The sequence below is a fragment of the Orbicella franksi genome, chromosome 7 (assembly GCF_964199315.1).
Source record: "Orbicella franksi chromosome 7, jaOrbFran1.1, whole genome shotgun sequence".
Taxonomy (NCBI): domain Eukaryota; kingdom Metazoa; phylum Cnidaria; class Anthozoa; order Scleractinia; family Merulinidae; genus Orbicella; species Orbicella franksi.
The window spans coordinates 16,774,538-16,794,217 of NC_138151.1; the positions used below are offsets into that span (position 1 = coordinate 16,774,538).

Sequence of the window (19,680 nt, forward strand, 5' to 3'; positions counted from 1 at the left end):
CCTGCAATGTGGGCACTGAGGTCTTTGTTCTGTGAGCCATCGCTATGGATCAGACAATATTACAAATGAGTGGTATTGATCACGCCAAGAACAGAATTCATATTTTATCACTCAAAATTATTGTTCAAGATGAAAATATTAACTATATACTTAAAAGAACATTTCCTGTGCATTCCATGTACTGTAATTCTGTTTCCTCCATTTTTTTTAAATATATATTTCTAAGCAGACATTGACATTTCAAAGTCTGTAGAGCTCTTTTTTCAATTTTGGCTGAAAAACTGCATGCCTTTTTTTCATTTCAAGCAAGCACAACTCTTAAAGCACGGTCTAGCAGTAATAATACGTAAAATAAGAAATTCATTTCATATTTCTACCTCTAGAATTGATAACTAGTGTAGTGCACATGATAACACTGGTCATCTCACACGTCTCTGTTGGACTGATCAATGTTAAACTAACTGAAAAACATGTTTGAATTTAAATATCTTAAAGCAGACACTCAATTTATAAATAATAGCAACTTACAGCTACACGTTTAAATATCATCCTGAATTCCATGTGTATTTCAACATAAATGGCACATCATCTAAAAAGCTTGACCGTGTGAATATAACTTAGAGAGGTCATGGATTGTTACTTGCGCGTTGTCCATGTAGATTTTGGTGCCAGACTCACAATAGTATAGTCAAATCATTATTTTAAAATTACAATGCCATGCATAGCAAATCCCAATATTCAGGTTGTAAACATGGTTTTCAAGCAGAGCTATCTCACTGTTTTTTGAATTTATTTTGCTAGAAGGTTCAATCTGCAAAATAAGTCAAACCTGTCACATTACTGATTTGAACAGAAAAGATAAAAGTTGATTGTGATGAAACCATCATGATAATTATTGAAAAACACCTGGATTACCTAAGGTCCAAACTGTATCTATTTAAAGATTCAGAAAATTTGCATAAGTTAATTCAACTCATAATGTGTACTCAAAATCTGAGAATTGAAAACTTTTAGCCATAACCCCTGGGGGTAATTGAACACTTCACACAGATAAAATAGTTCAAAAAAAGAATTTTCATTAGTGATTGCTTTTCAATAGACCACAATGCAAATCTTAACCTTATCCACATAATCAAAGTGGACATGTCTGTTGAAGTGAACATATATTCAAAAAAAAATCCTGATTGAAGTAGAAAATCTACTTCATATACATGTAGCCAGAGTTGAAGAAACACGAGACAAGAAGCGTCAATGATTTCTGTAGTTCTAAATACATTAGCATGCTACACAGTTGTTTTAAGGTGGTTCTCCAAAGAATTCAGAGTCATTGTTAGGGACTCTATCTTGCAGTGACAGAAATAAATTTTTTCATGTTGAGCTCCTGACTTGGCACTTGTAAATGTTGTGAGTGCAAAGTATGAAGCACCCACAAATTTGCAAGAAACTAACATTCTGTTAAAGTCAATAAAAAACATTCTTCTGCTCTCTTAAACAGTGCCTGGTAATCAGGCCCACTAGGCAATAGATCAGTTACTTAAGAAATAATTTGTTAATTAACTGATCTAGTAGACTTGAGCCCCCAATAATAAATAAATGTACCCAATGATATAAAACGACTATTATTTTGGATTACATTAATTTTACAAGTCATGATCCACCAAGGCAGCTGTGTTAAAAACATTAACCAAAGTACCAATATAGAACAGCTTACCCTTATACACAGGAAACAGCACATTTTTGAGCAATGAGGGCAAAGTCTGGCATCTCTCAGCTTTTCCATACAGATGAAACATCTGAACACCTCAGCGAGACTCTAAAAATTGTAGACAAAAGGAAATAAAATTACAATCCATAAGGGTCATCATCCTCATTTACTACTTGACAAAGCAAGATAATGTTCTCGACAACTTTCTTACACCTTCCATTTAAACACAGTCAAGCAAATTAAAGTGCAAGAACTGTTTAAAATAAAGCTGTCAATAATTGACAGCATTGACAAACATATCAACTACATATTGCATTTTGATTGGCTATTTGAATGAAAGCCCTCAGAAAATTGGCAAAGAGAAACATAATCCCTAGGGCCTTCTCCTTGACTGTTTTCAAAGTTATGGCTAGTCGGGAGAAGATCCTGCCTGCCATTTTGAGAAGTAGAGAAGACCCTGGGGTTGAAGTTGGACAAAAAGTTGACAAACAGTTAGGTCGTGTTCTATTGGGATCAACCGTTTCAACTGCTACCAGCTTGGCTTGATATGGTTGATGTTTCTCAATAGAACACCTTTTCAACGGTTTTCAGCTGAAATGGGTAACTCCTGGGAATAGCCCTCGCATGAACTACAATCACGCAACATAATCACGCAAACGCTTTTTCAACTGTTTCAACCTGGTTTGATGTCGGTTGAAAAAGGTGATCAATCAAACCAACTGAAAACAGTTTTTCCCCAATAGAACACGAAAAACCCGACCAACCCAACCAATTATTGTTTTTCTACAGCTAGCAAATCTACTTTGAAGAGATGCTGTATGAGCATAACATACATATATCTCTATCAAGCACATAGATTTAGTAGGCAAATGTCAAAACATATTTTCCTTGATTGTAATTTACAATAATACAATAGAGATGGATGGTAATTTTCATTGTAGGTAACACGATAAGATCCTAATAATAATAATAATCAAACATGCCAGATCCCAGAGAATTGCTATGCCCAGATATTGAGAAATGAATTGCTTCAGAAAATAAAGCCAGTGAAACTCTCAAACTGATGAACTCAAATCAATAAGGCAACTTGTCAATAATGTACTGAGTAAATTGCATTCTCGTGTACACTGTATTGTCCTTTGTTCTAGTGAATTATCACTCGACAGGCTGCGAAATTTCAATCAAACTTTCGAGAGGACTTTCATCAAGAAATCATTAGGAAAAAAAAGGAAATTTGTGCATTTCACTTGCATTACTTTTACAGACAAATGACAAGCCATTCAACAGACAAATGTAGCAGACAAAGGGAAAGCCACTCAGTATGGGAGAAGTACCATTCACTTTGTCTTGTATTGTACTCTTTAACATACTATTATCAAATGAAAGGAGATATAAAAGAACACCTCCTTTGTGTTCTTTCTAAAGAAATTGTTTCTCTGGTTTGATCGTGAGCCTTGCCATAACTGCATAACCAAATAATGATACTTCAATCAATTTTCCAGTTTAAGATAAAACAAATAAACCCAAGCAAAACAAACACCCAGTGTTCTCCACAAATTTTACAGTAGTCAGCTGAAAATTTAAAGCAGCCAGAGCTTGCAAATCGAGCACCCTCCAACATATAACACCCAATCATATAATAGACCTCATCACAAAAATGCCATCTTCCTGGGTAGGTAAAACAGCCAGCAATTACAGTGTTTGTATGGGAATCGGACGACAAATAACTTTATTGTATTCACCAAATTTGAAGGACGTAGCTCGGCTAGAAGACACTCAGTTACTTTTTAATTTCCCATACATTTGTCTATAATTTTTTTCCCGCGAACACCTACCCAGTTAAATTTACAGACAAATGTATAGAAAATTAGAAAAATTAACTAAGCGTCTTCTAACTAGGCTACATCCTTCAAACTTGGTGAATACAATTGCAATCTTCTACCTAGTATTGTAACGTTGCAATTCACAAATTGTGTAGAATTAAATTTTTTGAAAAGTTATTTGCCATCGGATTCCCAAACAAACACTGACCGCTTTGCCTACCCGTCAAGATGGCGTCGTAAACCGTGATAAGGCCTATTGGTATATGTTTAACCTTGTTTAGCACGGTAAAACGACCTTTCCAACCATATTGAACTCACTTCTATCGTCTTTAACGAGAAATCTTTCATATTTTCGAGTTTTCTTGGACAGTAACGAATTAATACCCTCTAAATTATTTGATTTGTGTCAAGAATTTGATCAACTTATTCACTTCGTTTGAGAGTAGTAAGACTCGCTTTACCTCCACAGATCCCTCGTCCATTTTCTCAGCCTCTCGTTTTACTATCTTTGCAGCTCTCCAGTAAGGTTTTCTCTTTCAAAATAAACTGAAAAACAGCTCATGATCTACCATATGATCGGTTTGTTTAGAGCTTGGAAAAAATCATTACAAATTTATAGCTTGTTCCCAACGATCCCCTTGTTTGGGTTGTGAAACCACGTGACTAAATCTTGTGATATTATTGGCTATGACAGATCTGAAAAATGTAATAAACATGCGCGAGTTTTGGCTCCGCGCCAGGCCCCGACTTTGAAAAAATGGCGGGAATTCCGTCGATCGTGAAAGCAGCAACATCCCGGTAAGCAGCAACATTTTAACGTCACTAATATAAAGCTGGGGTATTGTTTTCGTGGAGAATCAATTTTTTTGGGACAAAATTAACCTTAAGAGTCCCTGTCCATAAAAATGGGAAATAACTCGGCGAGGGTCGAAAATTCGATTTCGCTCATATTTTTATGGTAGATAGGCTAGGGCATGACAAAAACTACTGGATAGTTTTTTTGGCAAAATATCCTTTTATTTCAAAGAAATAGGCCAATTACCAATTCCGTTAAAATCGTCATTTAACGCACCATTTTATTAAGCAAGTTTGAGAGCCTTGCATGCAAAACCACTTCAGTCTTCCGTCTATAAGACACTCAAATATTTTTGTGCAGTGTTTAAATGTGTACTGGGTTGATATTAGGGAATGTTGCGTTGTCTTTTTGGGTGCAAAATAATCAAATTTCGAAGACATGTATTTCATTCACCTAAAAGTACTTCGTGAATATAATTAATTTTCACCATGTGCGAAACCTTCAAATGGATCAAGCTTCTGGTGGTTGAATTGCAGAAGGATGGTCTACCTACAGATTCCTGTAAAAATTTCTTTGGGCAAATGATTGTGAGCGACGCGAGAGCTTTTCAAAGTACGTTAAAAAGGCAAATATTTGACCATCCGTCGTCAAATTTCAATTTACGGTTAGACGTATATTTTAGCATGCGCCACATGACTTGACCTGCGTTAAATTGAAATAGACACAGAGCCGATAATTTCGAAATGTTCTAACCTCATTTGCTGTAAAAGGCAGGTCCAAAGCCGATTTGACGTGTTTCTTTCACCATTCGTCGCACATAAAGCAGAAGTTTGCTTTTGTTTACATAACGTCCGATCATAGTTAGTGGAGGGGACTCAGTCCCCTCCATTAACTATGGTACGATTCGATCCGATGTACATCGCCATTAACTGTCAACTTATTTAACGATCAAATACCATGAATCTGCGACCCTCTTTCGACACATATGATCACCACTGCATCTAAGTCAAAAGCGGCTAAGTCATTTGTAGATAGTTGCTTGCTTTACACTACACCAAAATATTACGTTTGATCATCATGGTTTGATGGCTTGAATCCTTGCTTGCAGCGGTTCTTTGTTCGTCACGCAATGCTGTCATCCCATTTTAGGGGGTACGGGTGGGACAATTTCTATCCTAATACGTAAGGCTCCGTAAGGCTTGGAATCACCGGGAGCACACAATCGTGTTGAGTAGGAAGAGATTAAATTAAGAAATGAAAAGAATGAATAATTTACCATTGCCCCTGTTGCTATCTTTTACTCGACCACCGCTACCTACATGCCCCTGCGTAATACTGTAACGCTAAACTCATACCTAGGTCTTTTCGCGCTATGCAATTATTTTTGGTTTACATGTAATACAGTGGGCTACCCTCGGGAAATAGGTGGCGACCGCTTAATGGGGCTAGCCGCTTAAATAGAGGTTAGTGTACCTTGAATATTTAATTTTTCACTATCGGGCTATAAATTTCTTGGTGAACATGGAGTCAATTCAAGACAACCATGATAGACGTGTGTTTGAATTATCACTCGTCATGCGCCTTCAATTTCAGAATCTTATCTGCCATCGCCCTTTTCAAAACAAAGTTCTTAAATTTTGGGTGGCCGCTTAATAGGGGTAAAGACAATAATGAAACCCTTATCTGAATGACCAAATGATGGCCGCGGAGGTAACCAGTCAATAGGTGTTTTATTTACAATATTTTACCGACGATAATTTTGGACTGTATTGACAACAGTCCTTTATTTTCTGTTACATACCAATGCCTCGCCACTAAGCAAACAAAATACGCCAAATAAAATGGCATGGCCAGGCCTATTTACTCACGTATTTAGAAATTAAATTTAGTCTGTTTTTCTCACGAATTAAACACGTTGTAATCTCCTATTTTTATTTCAGCTAGTTCTTGCTTCATTGATCTATAATTCGTTTATGGCGATTTTCTTAAAATTCTAGTGAGTATAGGCACTATGCCTGAAACATCAGAACGTACAACAAACGTGATTTGGACCGAGGCCACGTACACTATAGAATACGATTATATAAATATACACATATATCATTATATATATGAAAAAACAGATGAACAATGATTAAATTGTTTCACTTATCCTGAGAGTACTCTATACAAAATAGATCAAAATGTGCAGCATATGCCGTGACAGCATTGCGTGACGAACAATAACGGCTGTAAGATTGTGCTGCGCCGACACGCTTATCAGCAATGGTCAGCAATCAACAACAACAACAACAATTTATTGGTATTCCCATATAGATGATGTTACCTAAATGCAGAATCGCTAAATAAAAATTCAAAAACGAAACAAAATACAACAGCAACCAGAAAGAAAAATAAAAATAGTTAGTTACAAGATTCTTCATTTTAAGTTCCAGGGTTACAAAGTTCTCTTATTTGTAGTGCTTCATATGTAAAGTAACCTAGTTTTTTACAAAGAAAAGTATCAGCATTGTTAAATAGAAATATTGTTTTCTCTGTGTTATTAAAGGAATCAAATTTTGGATATTTCTTGATGATGTCATTTGTGACTTGTTGTCTAATATTATTGTATCGGTCACAATGAAATAAGAAATGCATTTCATTCTCAATTTGGTTAGAACGGCAGTACTGACAAATTCTAAGAGTTTCAGGTAATTTAGGAGTACAGTGTCGCCCAGATTCAATTCTAAGATTATGATTACCACATCGGAGTTTTGCCAAAGCTTGTCTATGTTTGAGGTTCATTACTTGTTCTAGGTACTCAGATTTGCTTACATCTCTTTTAAAACTTGAGTAGAAATTCAACTTTCTGTTAGACCGAATTATCTCCATTTGGTGTCTTTTCATATCATTTGAGATGTGACATTTTAGTTTTTGTAAATTATGTTTAATGATTTGTTCATTGTAATTGTGTGTGTTTATATTATGCGGGTGGTTTTGGTCATCTAAATAATTTTTGATGATTTCATTGACTGTTAACATGAAAGAGGACTTTGCTTCATTTGCCAGTTGATTGGAAATATTGAGGCATTGTTTGGCAACGCTATCTTCTGGGAGAGAGACAAGATGTAGCCAAAATTTAATAATTTTTGGAAGAATATTAAATTTTAATGACAACCGTCCTGTTTCGTTTCGAGCGGCAATATTTGGTGCTCTTCTGTTGAGGCCGAGGTAATATTTGTAAAACTGTGTATGAAGTCTTTCCACAGGGTCTTTTTCCCATTTTTTGAGGTTTATGCTATCGTATGCTCCCCAGATTTCGGATCCGTATAAAAGTATAGGTTGAAATAGAGTATCAAATAGTTTATTACACATATTGATAGGAAGTTTATTGAAATCAAGATAACGTTTGGATGCGAAAATGGATCTTCTAGCCTTCTCAACTAAAGCCTTTTTAGAATTTGAGAAGCTTCCATTACTGTTAAAAGTAACGCCAAGGTAGGTGTACTGTGAAGCCTTGGCAATTGGATTTCCATTTAGAAAAAAGGAAAATTTGTCACGTGTTGATTTACGATTTTGTTTTTGGAAAACGCAATATTTTGGCGCAGCGCAAAGTAAGCAACTATCTACAAATGACTCGGCCGTTTAAGACTTAGATGCAGTGATGTTCATATGCGCAGAAAGATGGTCACAGATTCATAGTATTCGACCAATAATAGGTTGACAGTAGGCGATGTACATCGGACGTAAACCTTGTGTAAACAAAAGCAAACTTCTGCTTTATGTGCAACACGTCAAATCTGCTTTGGACCTGCCTTTTACAGCAAATAAGGTTAGAACATTTCGAAATTATCAGCTCTGTGTCTATTTCAACTTAACATAGGTCAAGTCATGTGGCGCATGCTAAAATGTACGTCTAACCCGTAAATTGAAATTTGACGACGGATGGTCGAATATTTGCATTTTTGACGTACTTTGAAAAGCTCTCGCGTCGCTCACAATCATTTGCCCAAAGAAATTTTTACAGGAATCTGTAGACCATCCTTCTGCGATTCAACCACCAGAAGCTTGATCCATTTGAAGGTTTCGCACATGGTGAAAATTAATTATATTCACGAAGTACTTTTAAGTGAATGAAATACATGTCTTCGAAATTTAATTATTTTGCACCCAAAAAGACAACGCAACATTCCCTAATATCAACCCAGTACACATTTAAACATTGCACAAAAATATTTGAGTGTTTTAAAGACGGAAGAATGATGTGGTTTTGCGTGCGAGGCTCTCAAACTTGCGTAAGGTTACAGTATACCTTCAGATCGGCAATTTTCTTCAAATTTGGATTTTTGGTTCAAACTAATGGTCGAAGAGTAATCTCTAATTTCTGAAAACAAAATTGAAAAAAACCTAATATTGGCGGAGAAATGGATGTTTTACGTTATGGCCGGAAGTAAAAGTTCCCTCTTGATTGACAGCCCTATAACGTGTATGCAATCAACCGAGACTACCTTTCGCGGGAGTATTACCGATATGGATACCACGAATTGGCTGGCTACTCAGTTAATCAGCATTGTTAATCCAAGCATTTTTCGTATTAGATGCAATTCTGTTAAGTTATAAGTAAACATGGACCACGGAAAACTCCGTTTACCAGTTCGAAAAAGCGAAGAATGAATGAAAATACATCAATGAGTGAAGAAGCGAAAGTTGGCCTCGCGGGTGAAGCGACGGACGTATCAAGCGGACAAAAAGATCGAGTCAAGAGAAGAGAAAGGTTGTGCAAAATTTGGGAACTCGACAGCGATAACAGCGATGTTTACAGTGACTCTTTTGTTGAGATCGATACCGATGAATCGTCTAACTCATCGAGATCCACTGGAATATTATCCATGCACATTTGCTCTGCCGCGCTTTCTTTTGTTTGTTCTCGTCGCCCAGCTACTCTAGCGTTCGTATCCTTTTTCGTCTTCCCCATTTTGCCAAACCAGCTTCAAGAAAAACCCAGCTGCAGAAAAATTATCTCTCCGCCTTGAGCGCATTGCGAAACGGCAAGGTTTTTTTGCAGATTCACGCGTAAATTTCACCGCGAGTTAATTGGTAGTAAATTTTTCAAGCGCTGATTGGCTCAGTGATCTGAGAACCCAGTTGAAGGCGTTTGTGGGCGGGGTTTGTTTGCGAACCAAGATATTTTTCTTAGCGCTGTTTTCTCGGATAAATTTTTTCGCTTGAAGCAGACACTTTACAGAGTTACAACTCAAACGGAATTTGTTTTTTTGCCCTCAAATTTGGACAGTAGCTAGATTAACATATAAAAAACAAAAATGTGTCTGCGAATTGTTTATTTCGAAATATTTTTTCTCCGAGAGCGATTTTTGTACGATCACTTCACATTTTTTTAAATCCTATTTCGAAAATGTTCTGTAACTTTTTACTACAATTGAATATGGAAAAACGCAGACACGCTTTTTTAGCGCTTTTTGTCCTGAAACCGAGGAAAAATATAAATTGGCGAAAAACAAAATTCGCTTTGACTTGTAGCTTCCAAAAGGTGATTAGGACGCTTGCATTTAGTGGCCGTGAAAAAATTGGCAATTCATTTTATTTAAAAAGTTTTGGTATGGTTTGATAGCCAGCTCTATAAGCTTTAATTTGATATAGGGGCTTAGGTATCTACAGCTTAAACCGGACGCGCTGCATCGCTTGGACGCGAGACACCCCTGAAGGTATACGGTAACCTTAATAAAATGGTGCGTCAAATGACGATTTTAACGGAATTTGGTAATTTGCATATTTCTTTGAAATAAAAGGATATTTTGCCCAAAAAACTATCCAGTAGTTTTTGTCATGCCCTAGCCTATCTACTATAAGAATATGAGCGAAATCGAATTTTCGACCCTTGCCGCGAAATTGACAATTTGTCTGATTTTTACGGGCAGGAACTCTTAAGACTGTTTCCGAACCCTTTATTTCCCCGCGGTACACAAGAAATTTCGATGTGAAGGCAGTTTCTCCACAAAAACTCTTTTAATAGCGGAGCATCGCTGGAGCACCATAGCCCTATCGGAGAGAAAAGGAAATCCAGCCATGAATTGATTTTCTCACGGTTAGTATGGCTAGTGGTGTTGCTCCTGGGCGCGTACGCTCGATGACGACGGAGTCGCGCAAGATGGCGGCCATACTCCAGCTAATCAGTTGACAGAGATATGCAGCCTTGATTTATACCCTCCTTTGATATTGGACTTTCATGTGACCATCCATGTTATGGTTAAGGTGGATCCCTATAGTTTTACGATTGCACGCGTGCTGAGGACGAAAGCTCAAGTAATCTACGCACGCTCGAAGGAAAACGTCAGGGTTTTTCGATATTTTACGACGTCAACATGTGCACAAAAAGCAAAACTGACAGGGAATTTTCTCGCGTTTCCTTCGGTGAAATTCCGTAAAACTTCGCAGACTGGTAGCCTCGGAGCTTTAGTCACGGTTTTTCAGAGAAATCTATAAGGCCAGTTTTATCGTGTCGGTGAAAGACATAAATCTGCAAAAATCGAAAAAACAAAACACTGCCTTTACAAACCCTACTCAGTTTTTTGGTGTTTCAAATTCGTTCGATTAGTAAGTAAGTAACTTTATTTAACCAGGATAGCCCATTCAGCAACGAGGCTGGTATCCATAGGGGCCCTGGGGAATAAAGATATGTGCAATTTATAAAATCTAAAAATTTGATTTTAATTATACTTGAGCGAACATGAATTTTTTTTCGGCATCCTGGAAAAAGATTTTAGGGTAATTCAAGCTGTAGCTACCGTCAAGTCAATAGGTGTGTAGAAAATCACGAGTTTAAAGGGGCTCAGTCACTGTATTTTGAGTTCAGTTTTAGCGACGTACAAAATTACCTTTAAATGGTAGGAAACCTGAAAATAACAGTTTAATAAGATAGAAAAACATCAAAGAGATAATGATAAACCATAAAGGAACAAGGATGGCTAAGGATGGAGAAGATTAACACGGATTATAAACGACGAATTTGAAAAATTGAGGCTGAACTTTTCAATATGCGCAAGCCGTGACTGAGCTCCTTAACGTCTCCTTTTTTTTCGTTTTACCTCGGCGTAGAACTATGTTGATGTTGAAGAAAAATCGCCAAAATATTCGTCAACGAAATGGACACTGAAAGTTGGAAACTTCCCTCAAAGTAGATCTTCAGCCTGAAGGAGCTCATTATCGTATTCAGAAACTGTAATTAATTAAATTCGTCAATTGTTTTTGGGAAAAGAAGTTTTGGCAATAATGGTTGCAAAATTCGGTACACGATGGCTTTTTGTCTTTCATTTTCCTGAAATAATATTGGTTCCTTTAAACTAGCCTAGAAATCTGATTGGTTGTTTTGTTTTACTCTTTCATTCTCATTGGCTGAGATAAAGAATATTTTGGCGATTTTTCTTCAACATCTGAGTCCAGCAAAACATAAACAAACTGAAAACTACACAACAACAAATCCACAGCCATCTCTAGAACTAGAAGGTAGATGTTTCCAGGTTTCCGGTAGTTTCAAACGAAGCAACCCAAGAGCTAGACTCTGTCGCTGTGAATAAACATAGTCAAACTACGCCCTGCTCCACAAAACAGTGAATCAACGTCGTCTGAAGTTGGTGCCAGTCCCGCCATCTTGAAAATATCTTGAAACAAATGGTGCCGCAAGAACTTGAAAAGATCCTGATTATAAAATAAAATGATAAACAACACTTGATTTAATTAGAGAATAGAGAGACCTGAAAGTGGGGAAAGACAGCAGCAAATGCCTATTTGGGTAGCACACAGTATCGAAATATAGACTGTGCAGGGATATGTCCGGCCCTAAAGTACCCTTTTGCCAGGACCGGGTGGCCGTTGGCCCAACAGCCTAGTACCGTGGCGTTTTAGGGTCTCTCGCTCAGAGTTACGAGTTACCCCCTTTTTTGTTTTCTTTTCGAATTTTGAATCATTGTCATAAGATAACTTTCTTTATCCACGAATCCAGTTTGGCATAATTGATAATGATTTTCCTTTTTATTTCTGACATTATTTTTGATTACAGTCGAGAATTTTTATCATTGTTAAAACCAAGTTTTGATTACCGGTAGTTACAAGTTTTGAGGACATATTAAGTAAGTAATCTTTGCCCTTTTCACTTACTGAGGAGAGAAAGATGGAAAGCGTTGCGTATTCCGCGATGAACGAAAGATTGACTGAATTAAGGAATTATATTAAAGAATTAACATTCAAGCGTGCACTATTTATCGCACGTGCACAAATTAGACAAATTTTTACTTCATAATCTAGATAGTTTCACGCGTGATCAAAGCTATTTTGAAGGTACAATACACCTTATTCCAAAATGGCGGCCAATTTATTATTCTTTTGTTTGCATGTTAATTAGCCCTCTTTGCCTCATTTTCACTTCAAAATTCTTTTGTATATTGTACATGTTGACGAGGCAAACAGGGATAATTACCATTTAACAAAAGAATAATAAACTGGCTGCCATTTTGGAATAAGGTGTATATAGCCTGAGTACAGATTAAACGTCTATTTTCTTTGTTTCTTTCTTCTCCAAACAAAAGAAATAGTTGACTCCCACTCGGCAGCCTGAATCCAATATCGCGCCAATTTCCTCTGGACGATTAGAGAGCACTTCTGAGACCTCGTCCTCACTAAGCCGGAGGAATTTGAAAACGAGGTTTCACGCTGAAAACGCATCAACTGTTTTCCGTCTGCGTCCATACTACACCGGAGGAATTTAAAAACGCAACAACCACCGGTCATTTTGGATTTGAGGAAAACTTGGTCAGGGAAATCACATGATTATCGTGACGCCATCGTTCTCGAAAAGCTCCGTTTCCAAATTGTTTTCCGTTCACACGCTGGACGTAGGGCCGGCGTTTATAAATTGCTGCGGTTTGAAGAGCGTTCAAAAAAGATGTTCAAATGTTGTTGTTTATAGTGGTCAATGCGCTCAGCTACACCTAGCTAGTTCACAGGCATGCCACTTAAACTGAAAGAAACAAATATATCAACTAAACATAATAGGCTTAAAGCTCCGTTTTCGTGACGGATTAGCGTGGACGGTAGGCCAAAACCGTAGAAATAAAGCTGCGTTTTTAAATTTCTCAGGCGTAGTGTGGACGAAGCTTGATACATATTTATAGGTCTGATACATACCCAAGGCAACCTAAGGTACATTATACGGCAACCTCGGTATCTCATCTTCTGGCCTGCAGAACAGGCGTCGCCTCGCGCTTCGATTCGCACGCGCGTTGGTGTATCGCGCTAGAGCCCGCTAATCCGCCTGTACTGAAGGCTACACCCTCCCGGAGCCGGAGAGCACATACGCTAGAATTTTTTTTATCAGCCGCACGAGAGAGCGGCAGCGGAAATCAACCTCTAGATCGTCATTGTTATATCGACACTTTGACACATGACATTTGCATAAATGACATTGTCAGCATTCTTGATCCCTTTATTGATCCCTTGATCCCTACGTGCCCTCTACCTGCGTAACATTTGCATTTGCTAGGCAAGGTTTATCCGCATTGTCATAGATAACTTTCTTTATCCACGAGTTTAATTCGGCATAATTGATAATGATTTTTCTTTTTGTTTCAGCTGACATTATTTTTGAGGATTACTGTCGAAAATTTTCATCATTGTTGAAACCAAGTTTTGATTACCGGTAGTTACAAGTTTTGAGTAAATAATAAATAAGTAATTTTTGCCCTTTTCACTTACAGTAGAGAAAGATGGAAGGCGTTGCGCATCTCGCAATGAACTGAAGATTGACTGAATTAAGGAATTAAAGAATTTCCATTCAAGCGCACGCTAAATATCGCACGTGCCCAAATAAGACAAATTTTTAACGTATAATCTAGATAGTTTCACGCGCGATCAATGCTATTTTGAAGGTACAGTGTAGCCTAAGTATTGATTAAACATCTATTTTCTTTGTATCTTTGTTCTCCAAACAAAAAAATAGTTGACTCCCATTCAGCAGCCTGAATCCAATATCGCGCCAATTTCCTATGGCCGATTAGAGAGCACGTCCGAGGCCTTGTCCTCACTAAGCCGGAGGAATTTGCAAACGGAGGTTTCACCCCGAAAACAATCACCAGTCATTTTGGATTTGTGTTTGAGGGATACTCGGTCTGAGAAATCTCATGATTATCGTGACGCCATCGTTTTCGAAAAGCTCCGTTTTCAAAATGTTTTCCGTTCACACGCTGGACGTAAGGCCGGCGTTTTTAAATTGCTCCGGGTTGAAGAGCGTTTTCGTAAAGCTCCGTTTTCGTGACGGATTAGCGTGGACGGTAGGCCAAAACCGTAGAAATAAAGCTGCGTTTTCAAATTTCTACGGCGCAGTGTGAACGGGGCTTGATACATATATAAGGGTCTAATACATACCTAAGGCAACCTAAGGTACGACATAAGACAACCTCGGTCTCTCATCTTTTGGCTTACAGAACAGGCGGATTAGCGGCCTCTAGTGCGATACACGAGCGCGCGCAAAGCGAGAGGCGAGAAAAATCCTCTCGCTTCGCGCGCGCGCGCTCGTGTATCGCGCTACAGCCCGCTAATCCGCCAGTACTGTAGGCTACACCCTCCCGGAGCCGGAGAGCGCATGGGCTCGATTTTACCAGCCGCACGAGAGAGCGGCGGTGGAAATCGAACCTTTAGATTATCATTGTTATATCGGCACGTTGACACATGACATTTGCATAAATGACATTGTCAGCATTCTTGATCCCTTAAGTACCCTGTACATGCGTAATATTTGCATTTGCTAGGCAAGGTTTATCGGTATGGAGCCCAAAGAGCAAACTTCCCCGCAGTTAGACTTTGAAAAAGAAGTTCAGAGGGCGAAATGGTTTAAAGAAGACTTGGAAAAAGGCGGTTGGAATCCAAGGTTTAAAGTTGCGAGACGTTTCGATTCTTGGAGTAAAACGTTCCGAAAAGAGGAGTGTGCTGTTAAAGTGCTCTTCTTGTTTCAAGATATGCCAATGTCAGCAGAGAAGTTCGCTGAAATGATTCATCCCTCGAATATGGAGATACGCACCAAGTGGGACGATGCCTTTCAAGACATTGAAATTTTGGAGACCTGTCCCGATGGTTCTCTTATCGTATCCACACGAATTGCATTATCTTGCCCGCTAACCGACCGTGAAATGGTTTTGTTCGTATCAACAACCAGAGAGATCGATTGGTACGGAAAAAAGTCGTTTGCTATGTTTGTGAAAAACGCCAGTCACCCTTCCAAGCCGGTCGGCGGACATGGTCTTGTGAGAGCTACGAATGGCGGAAATTTCTACATCGTATCTCCTGACGAAAAGGAACCAGAAAGCAAGTGCCAAGTATTCGGATTAACGAATAATAATTACAACGGAAGGCTGCCTAATGCACGTATGGAGTGGCTGGTCGGCAGGAACGCTCCTAAGGTTTTTCACAAGCTACAAAATAACGCCATTGACGGTTACAACAAGTACTTCAAGAATAAGGTTAATTCAGCAGATCACAACCAGTCAGTATAGACTGAACTTAAACTTAATTAAACCTTCCAATTAATGCAAATTGTGCTTAGGATAAGCTTACATTTTCACAAGACACAATACTTTCGCAGTGTTCTTGCTACGAAGTGAGTTTCCACTGAAGGGAAAGAGCAGTTCACATATTTAATTGGCTTAAAAATTGTTGTATTATAATTTTAACCTCTGGAATCCGGGCAATGGCGCAGAAAATAATATTGCAGTTTATCGATCAATCACGTCTGAATAATCATGATCAATCATGAGTTACAGTATGACTAAAGAGCATTTCCTTCTCTCTGACCCTCTATATAAACAGTAGGCCCGCGAACGCAGATGTACTTCCGGCTGTCGCTTGTCTCCGCGGAGACGTATTTCCGGCAAACGTATTTCCTTGGGTCTCGCAGCCAAGGTGTTTGAAGGTCCACTGGCCACCCCAAAATGAGATTACAAACGTTGAAATTTTCTTAAAAAGGAAGTTAAAGACACGACAGTCACTTGCGAGCTTTATAGCCGTACGCTGGATATGAATGAAGAATTTAATAATTGTTATCTACCTAGTTTTCGTACAAAAGTCTTGCACATTTTCGCTTTAAGGTAATTCCTCTGAAATAAAAGTGACAATAGATTTTTGTTCAAACTTTGTCCTCTAAATATTTGTCATATGATAACTTCAGTTTTGAAATAAAAAAGGGGGGTGCCCATGCTCATTAAGGAGCAGTGAGGCATTGAAAATGCCCCATTTTGACATTATTTAATGCTTATTATGAGAACGCATTCCCAGTAATTGTAACATCTTTGTAAGCCCGGACTCATAAGAACACGCATTAAACTACAGTCAATACATTGTGTCGGACACAAATAAACGTTTAAGTTTGATTCAGACAGAAAGCTAAATCCTTGATTAAAAATTTGAACCAAATTTCTTGACGTGTCTACCGACTGCAAAATAGAAAAGACCACAGTGTATCTGCTATTTTTCTTATTTATTCAATTTTCAGCAATAGAAATTAGATCAGTCTTTTCTCACGCAAAGCTTATGATTAGTTGATTACAACGACTGGAAAAAAAATTGGGGTGTTCATGCTCGTTGGTAAGCTAGAGCCATTTATCAACTGACAGAGCTCAATATCAAGGCAAATCCGTCATGTTTTCAATATGCGCGTGCACAAGCGCGCGCTAATGACGCTATAAATTATGCGCAGTGAGGATGCGCAATGCAAATGTGAGGAATGACCTTAAACTTCTACCAACTTCGAAGCTGCCAAGACCAGTAGAAGATATTGTTCCCCTGACTCTCTGAGAGCTACTTACCACAGAAAATGAGAGACTATTTTGTTTCAAAAATAAATTGTTTTCATTCTTATCATGGCTTCCTCACACCTCTTCCAGGCTGCATTTCTTCTATGCAACTCTGTCTTTAATGTTCCAGTACATGAGCCACATGGCAAGAATAAACACTTGCATACTTCCTCCAGATCTCAGTTTGAAATAGGAAATAAGATTTTAAGACTCAACACTTTCAAGAGACTTTGGATAAACTCTTCATTCATCATCTGTGCTCTTGATTTCGTAGTCCTAGTTGTCATAGTCACAACACAAATTTGATTTTCCACTACCCATTACTGTCCCATAGACCCTGCAGCTCTCTCCATAAATTTTGCCAGCTTGACATCTTTTGCAGACAGCCCCCCACAGTCATGGGTTGACAAGGTTATCTGGACTCGGCTGTACACATTAAACCATTCCGGATGATGATCCATTTTTTCAGACATGAGAGCCACGCGAGTCATAAAACCAAAAGCCTGGTTGAAATTCTTGAATTTGAACTCCTTGTAAATAGCATCACGTCCCTCAACTTCTGTCCAGCCTGATTCTTTCAGGGGCTGAAGTTCTGTTTCTTTCTCTTCAGCTATTAGTTTGGTGGATTTTGGTGAAGCCTATAAAGTAGACAGAAAATAATTATTGTTGGTCATGATTGATTGTCTTTAAGGCTCAAATAAAAAGCTTCATGGCAAATTCTAGAGTTTCAATGAAGCTTTTTTCCCTAATGGTCCCCTCATATGAACACTGCCAGGGACTATCTAGGCTCGATTACCAGCAGCTGCTCAGGAAAGGAGTGTAGACCTGACTCAAAAGAGCAGCAAAAATTGAGCCTAGGGATTACCCAAGTCCCCTTTTATAAACACAGCAGGAAATCCTTTACCCCTGGGGTTCTACATGGGGGATTCCACATTTTTGTGGATTGGTTCTGACTATTATGAGAGATAAAATAAAAATAAGCAATGACCATAATTTGTTAGAGTTATCCCAGAACCAATAAGGTTATTATGCCCTGAAAAATGACGGTACCCATGTGGATAAAGGCAGGATTGTCACTAAGCAACGCCTGCCAGTGAAATTCACCAGCTGAAGTTTGGCGGGCAACCACTTAGTAAAGAACAACGAACAGTTTTTACGTTACGCACATACAATCATTCAATACCTGAACCATATCCAACCATTTAAATCAACTAAATGAAAAGTTTGGAATAAATTCCTAACTACCTTGAGTATCGGTGCCACTATAATGAGTAAAGTAATTGAAATAAATCTTGTTTTGAGCACTTGTTTATCGTGTCCTTTTATGTGTACTGCGTCTGCAATCTTGTAAATGCGAAGCTTGGTAGCCCGGCATTCAAAGTGTTGCAAATGATTTGGGACATTTAAATTTTGTTCCAGGTCTCTTACGAAAATTGGTGAAGGCCTCAATGAAAATCTTAGCCGGGAGACTATTTTCTTAGCTAAACCCTGTAAAGGCCTTCCTATCATATTTTTTTACCAAACTGAATACTTTAAACAGTACTGGAATACCTCTAACAGTGTCATGTTAGATTTAAATGGTGTGATGACACCCCTGTCACCTGATACGGGAGTTTCCTTCCCTTCACCCCTGGAACTTAGTGATCTTTGACTTTCACATTATCAATTACCATGATTTACATAATATATAATAGCTCAGTAATTGATTATGCATACAATCTTGTTCTCTTCTTGGTTACTGTTCTTGAGGAAGAGTAGTAAGCTTGTGGAAGGAATCCCCCGTAGGGGTGAGTTGAGAGAGCCGGGGGGCGGGGTAGATTTAAGGTAGTCATAAATCTGAGATGTAACCTTGAGACAATTGCCAATATTTAATAGGACATCAGTACATATCAAATAATCTACTGGAGAGGAAAAATTGCATGCATGGTTGTCCAGTTCTTTGTCCAAAACACAGCTGTAGAGGAGAAGGTGTCCTCTTACATACCCGAGTACATAGAAAAGGTATTTGGGTTTTCTTTGTCCCATGCAACCCCAGGGTTTTAAAGCTGAAAAAGCATCTGTATACCCAAACATGGATCCAGTGTTACCCTGGGGGAATTCTAAGCTTTACATACATACAGTTCCTGATTACAATTTGATCAATTTGCATCCTGTGGTCAGACCATGCTGATGTCCTCTAGAGAATTAGAAGTTCTCTTATCGTTAAAAACGCAAATGCATTCATATTCGTATAAAAATGATTGTTTTTGGAAAAAAGAACTTAAGCATCATATGATCTAGGCGTTAACTGGGATGTCCCAAACGTCTGCATACATCAACATGGAAACTATACGCCTCGCTCTAGGAAGCACGCAGATGGAATGGTCATTGAGGGGTGGAGTATTTTCTGCAGGAAATCCTAACATTTTAAGCTAGATCACAAAGTTGTTATAACTCACCATGGCTGGAAAAGTTCTCAAAACCCTAAAGTACTTTACACGTGACCAGCCCTGCACGAACAACTTGTTCATATTTCGCAACCGC

At 38.4% G+C, this 19,680-nt stretch overlaps 5 protein-coding genes across 6 annotated transcripts in view; 1 reads left to right on the top strand and 4 right to left on the bottom strand.

Annotated features, from left to right (window-relative positions):
* LOC145492983 (uncharacterized) overlaps positions 1-4,180 on the bottom strand; it is a 33,176-nt gene extending 28,996 nt beyond the window's left edge. Inside the window, exons 1-3 of one of the 2 annotated variants that reach the window (XM_081472375.1) lie at positions 3,990-4,180; positions 1,712-1,813; positions 2-42 (exon numbers count right to left, since the gene is read on the bottom strand). In XM_081472375.1, the coding sequence (XP_081328501.1) occupies positions 2-42; positions 1,712-1,813; positions 3,990-4,010 (164 nt within the window). In that variant the 5' untranslated portion in view covers positions 4,011-4,180. The remainder of the gene's footprint in view (position 1; positions 43-1,711; positions 1,814-3,989) is intronic. The other variant, XM_081472374.1, reaches the window with a different exon arrangement.
* LOC145493021 (soma ferritin-like) overlaps positions 1-19,680 on the bottom strand; it is a 58,205-nt gene that overhangs the window by 17,255 nt on the left and 21,270 nt on the right. The window lies entirely within an intron of this gene.
* The window catches only part of LOC145493030 (uncharacterized), an 84,211-nt gene continuing 74,286 nt past the window's right edge, over positions 9,756-19,680 (bottom strand). The window contains exon 11 of the mRNA XM_081472435.1: positions 9,756-9,765. The gene's annotated coding sequence lies outside the window, so the exon portion shown is untranslated. The remainder of the gene's footprint in view (positions 9,766-19,680) is intronic.
* LOC145493014 (uncharacterized) lies at positions 15,134-16,495 on the top strand. Its single transcript, XM_081472420.1, has one exon. The coding sequence runs from the start codon at positions 15,136-15,138 to the stop codon at positions 15,859-15,861; it is 726 nt and encodes a 241-aa protein (XP_081328546.1). The 5' UTR covers positions 15,134-15,135; the 3' UTR covers positions 15,862-16,495.
* On the bottom strand, positions 17,460-19,679 carry LOC145493022 (pterin-4-alpha-carbinolamine dehydratase 2-like). Its single transcript, XM_081472428.1, has 2 exons — positions 19,596-19,679; positions 17,460-17,795 (listed from the first exon to the last, which is right to left on the bottom strand). Exons 1-2 carry the CDS (start codon positions 19,665-19,667, stop codon positions 17,478-17,480), a joined length of 390 nt encoding a protein of 129 aa, XP_081328554.1. The 5' UTR covers positions 19,668-19,679; the 3' UTR covers positions 17,460-17,477.

Bases quoted from the DNA above. Each gene is read 5' to 3' on its own strand.
- LOC145493014 (XM_081472420.1), top strand. From the start codon at position 15,136: ATGGAGCCCAAAGAGCAAACTTCCCCGCAGTTAGACTTTGAAAAAGAA.
- LOC145493022 (XM_081472428.1), bottom strand. From the start codon at position 19,667: ATGAACAAGTTGTTCGTGCAGGGCTGGTCACGTGTAAAGTACTTTAGG. The intron at 17,796-19,595 runs GTGAGTTATAAC...TCTACTTTATAG, and splicing joins TGAGAACTTTTCCAGCCATG to GCTTCACCAAAATCCACCAA.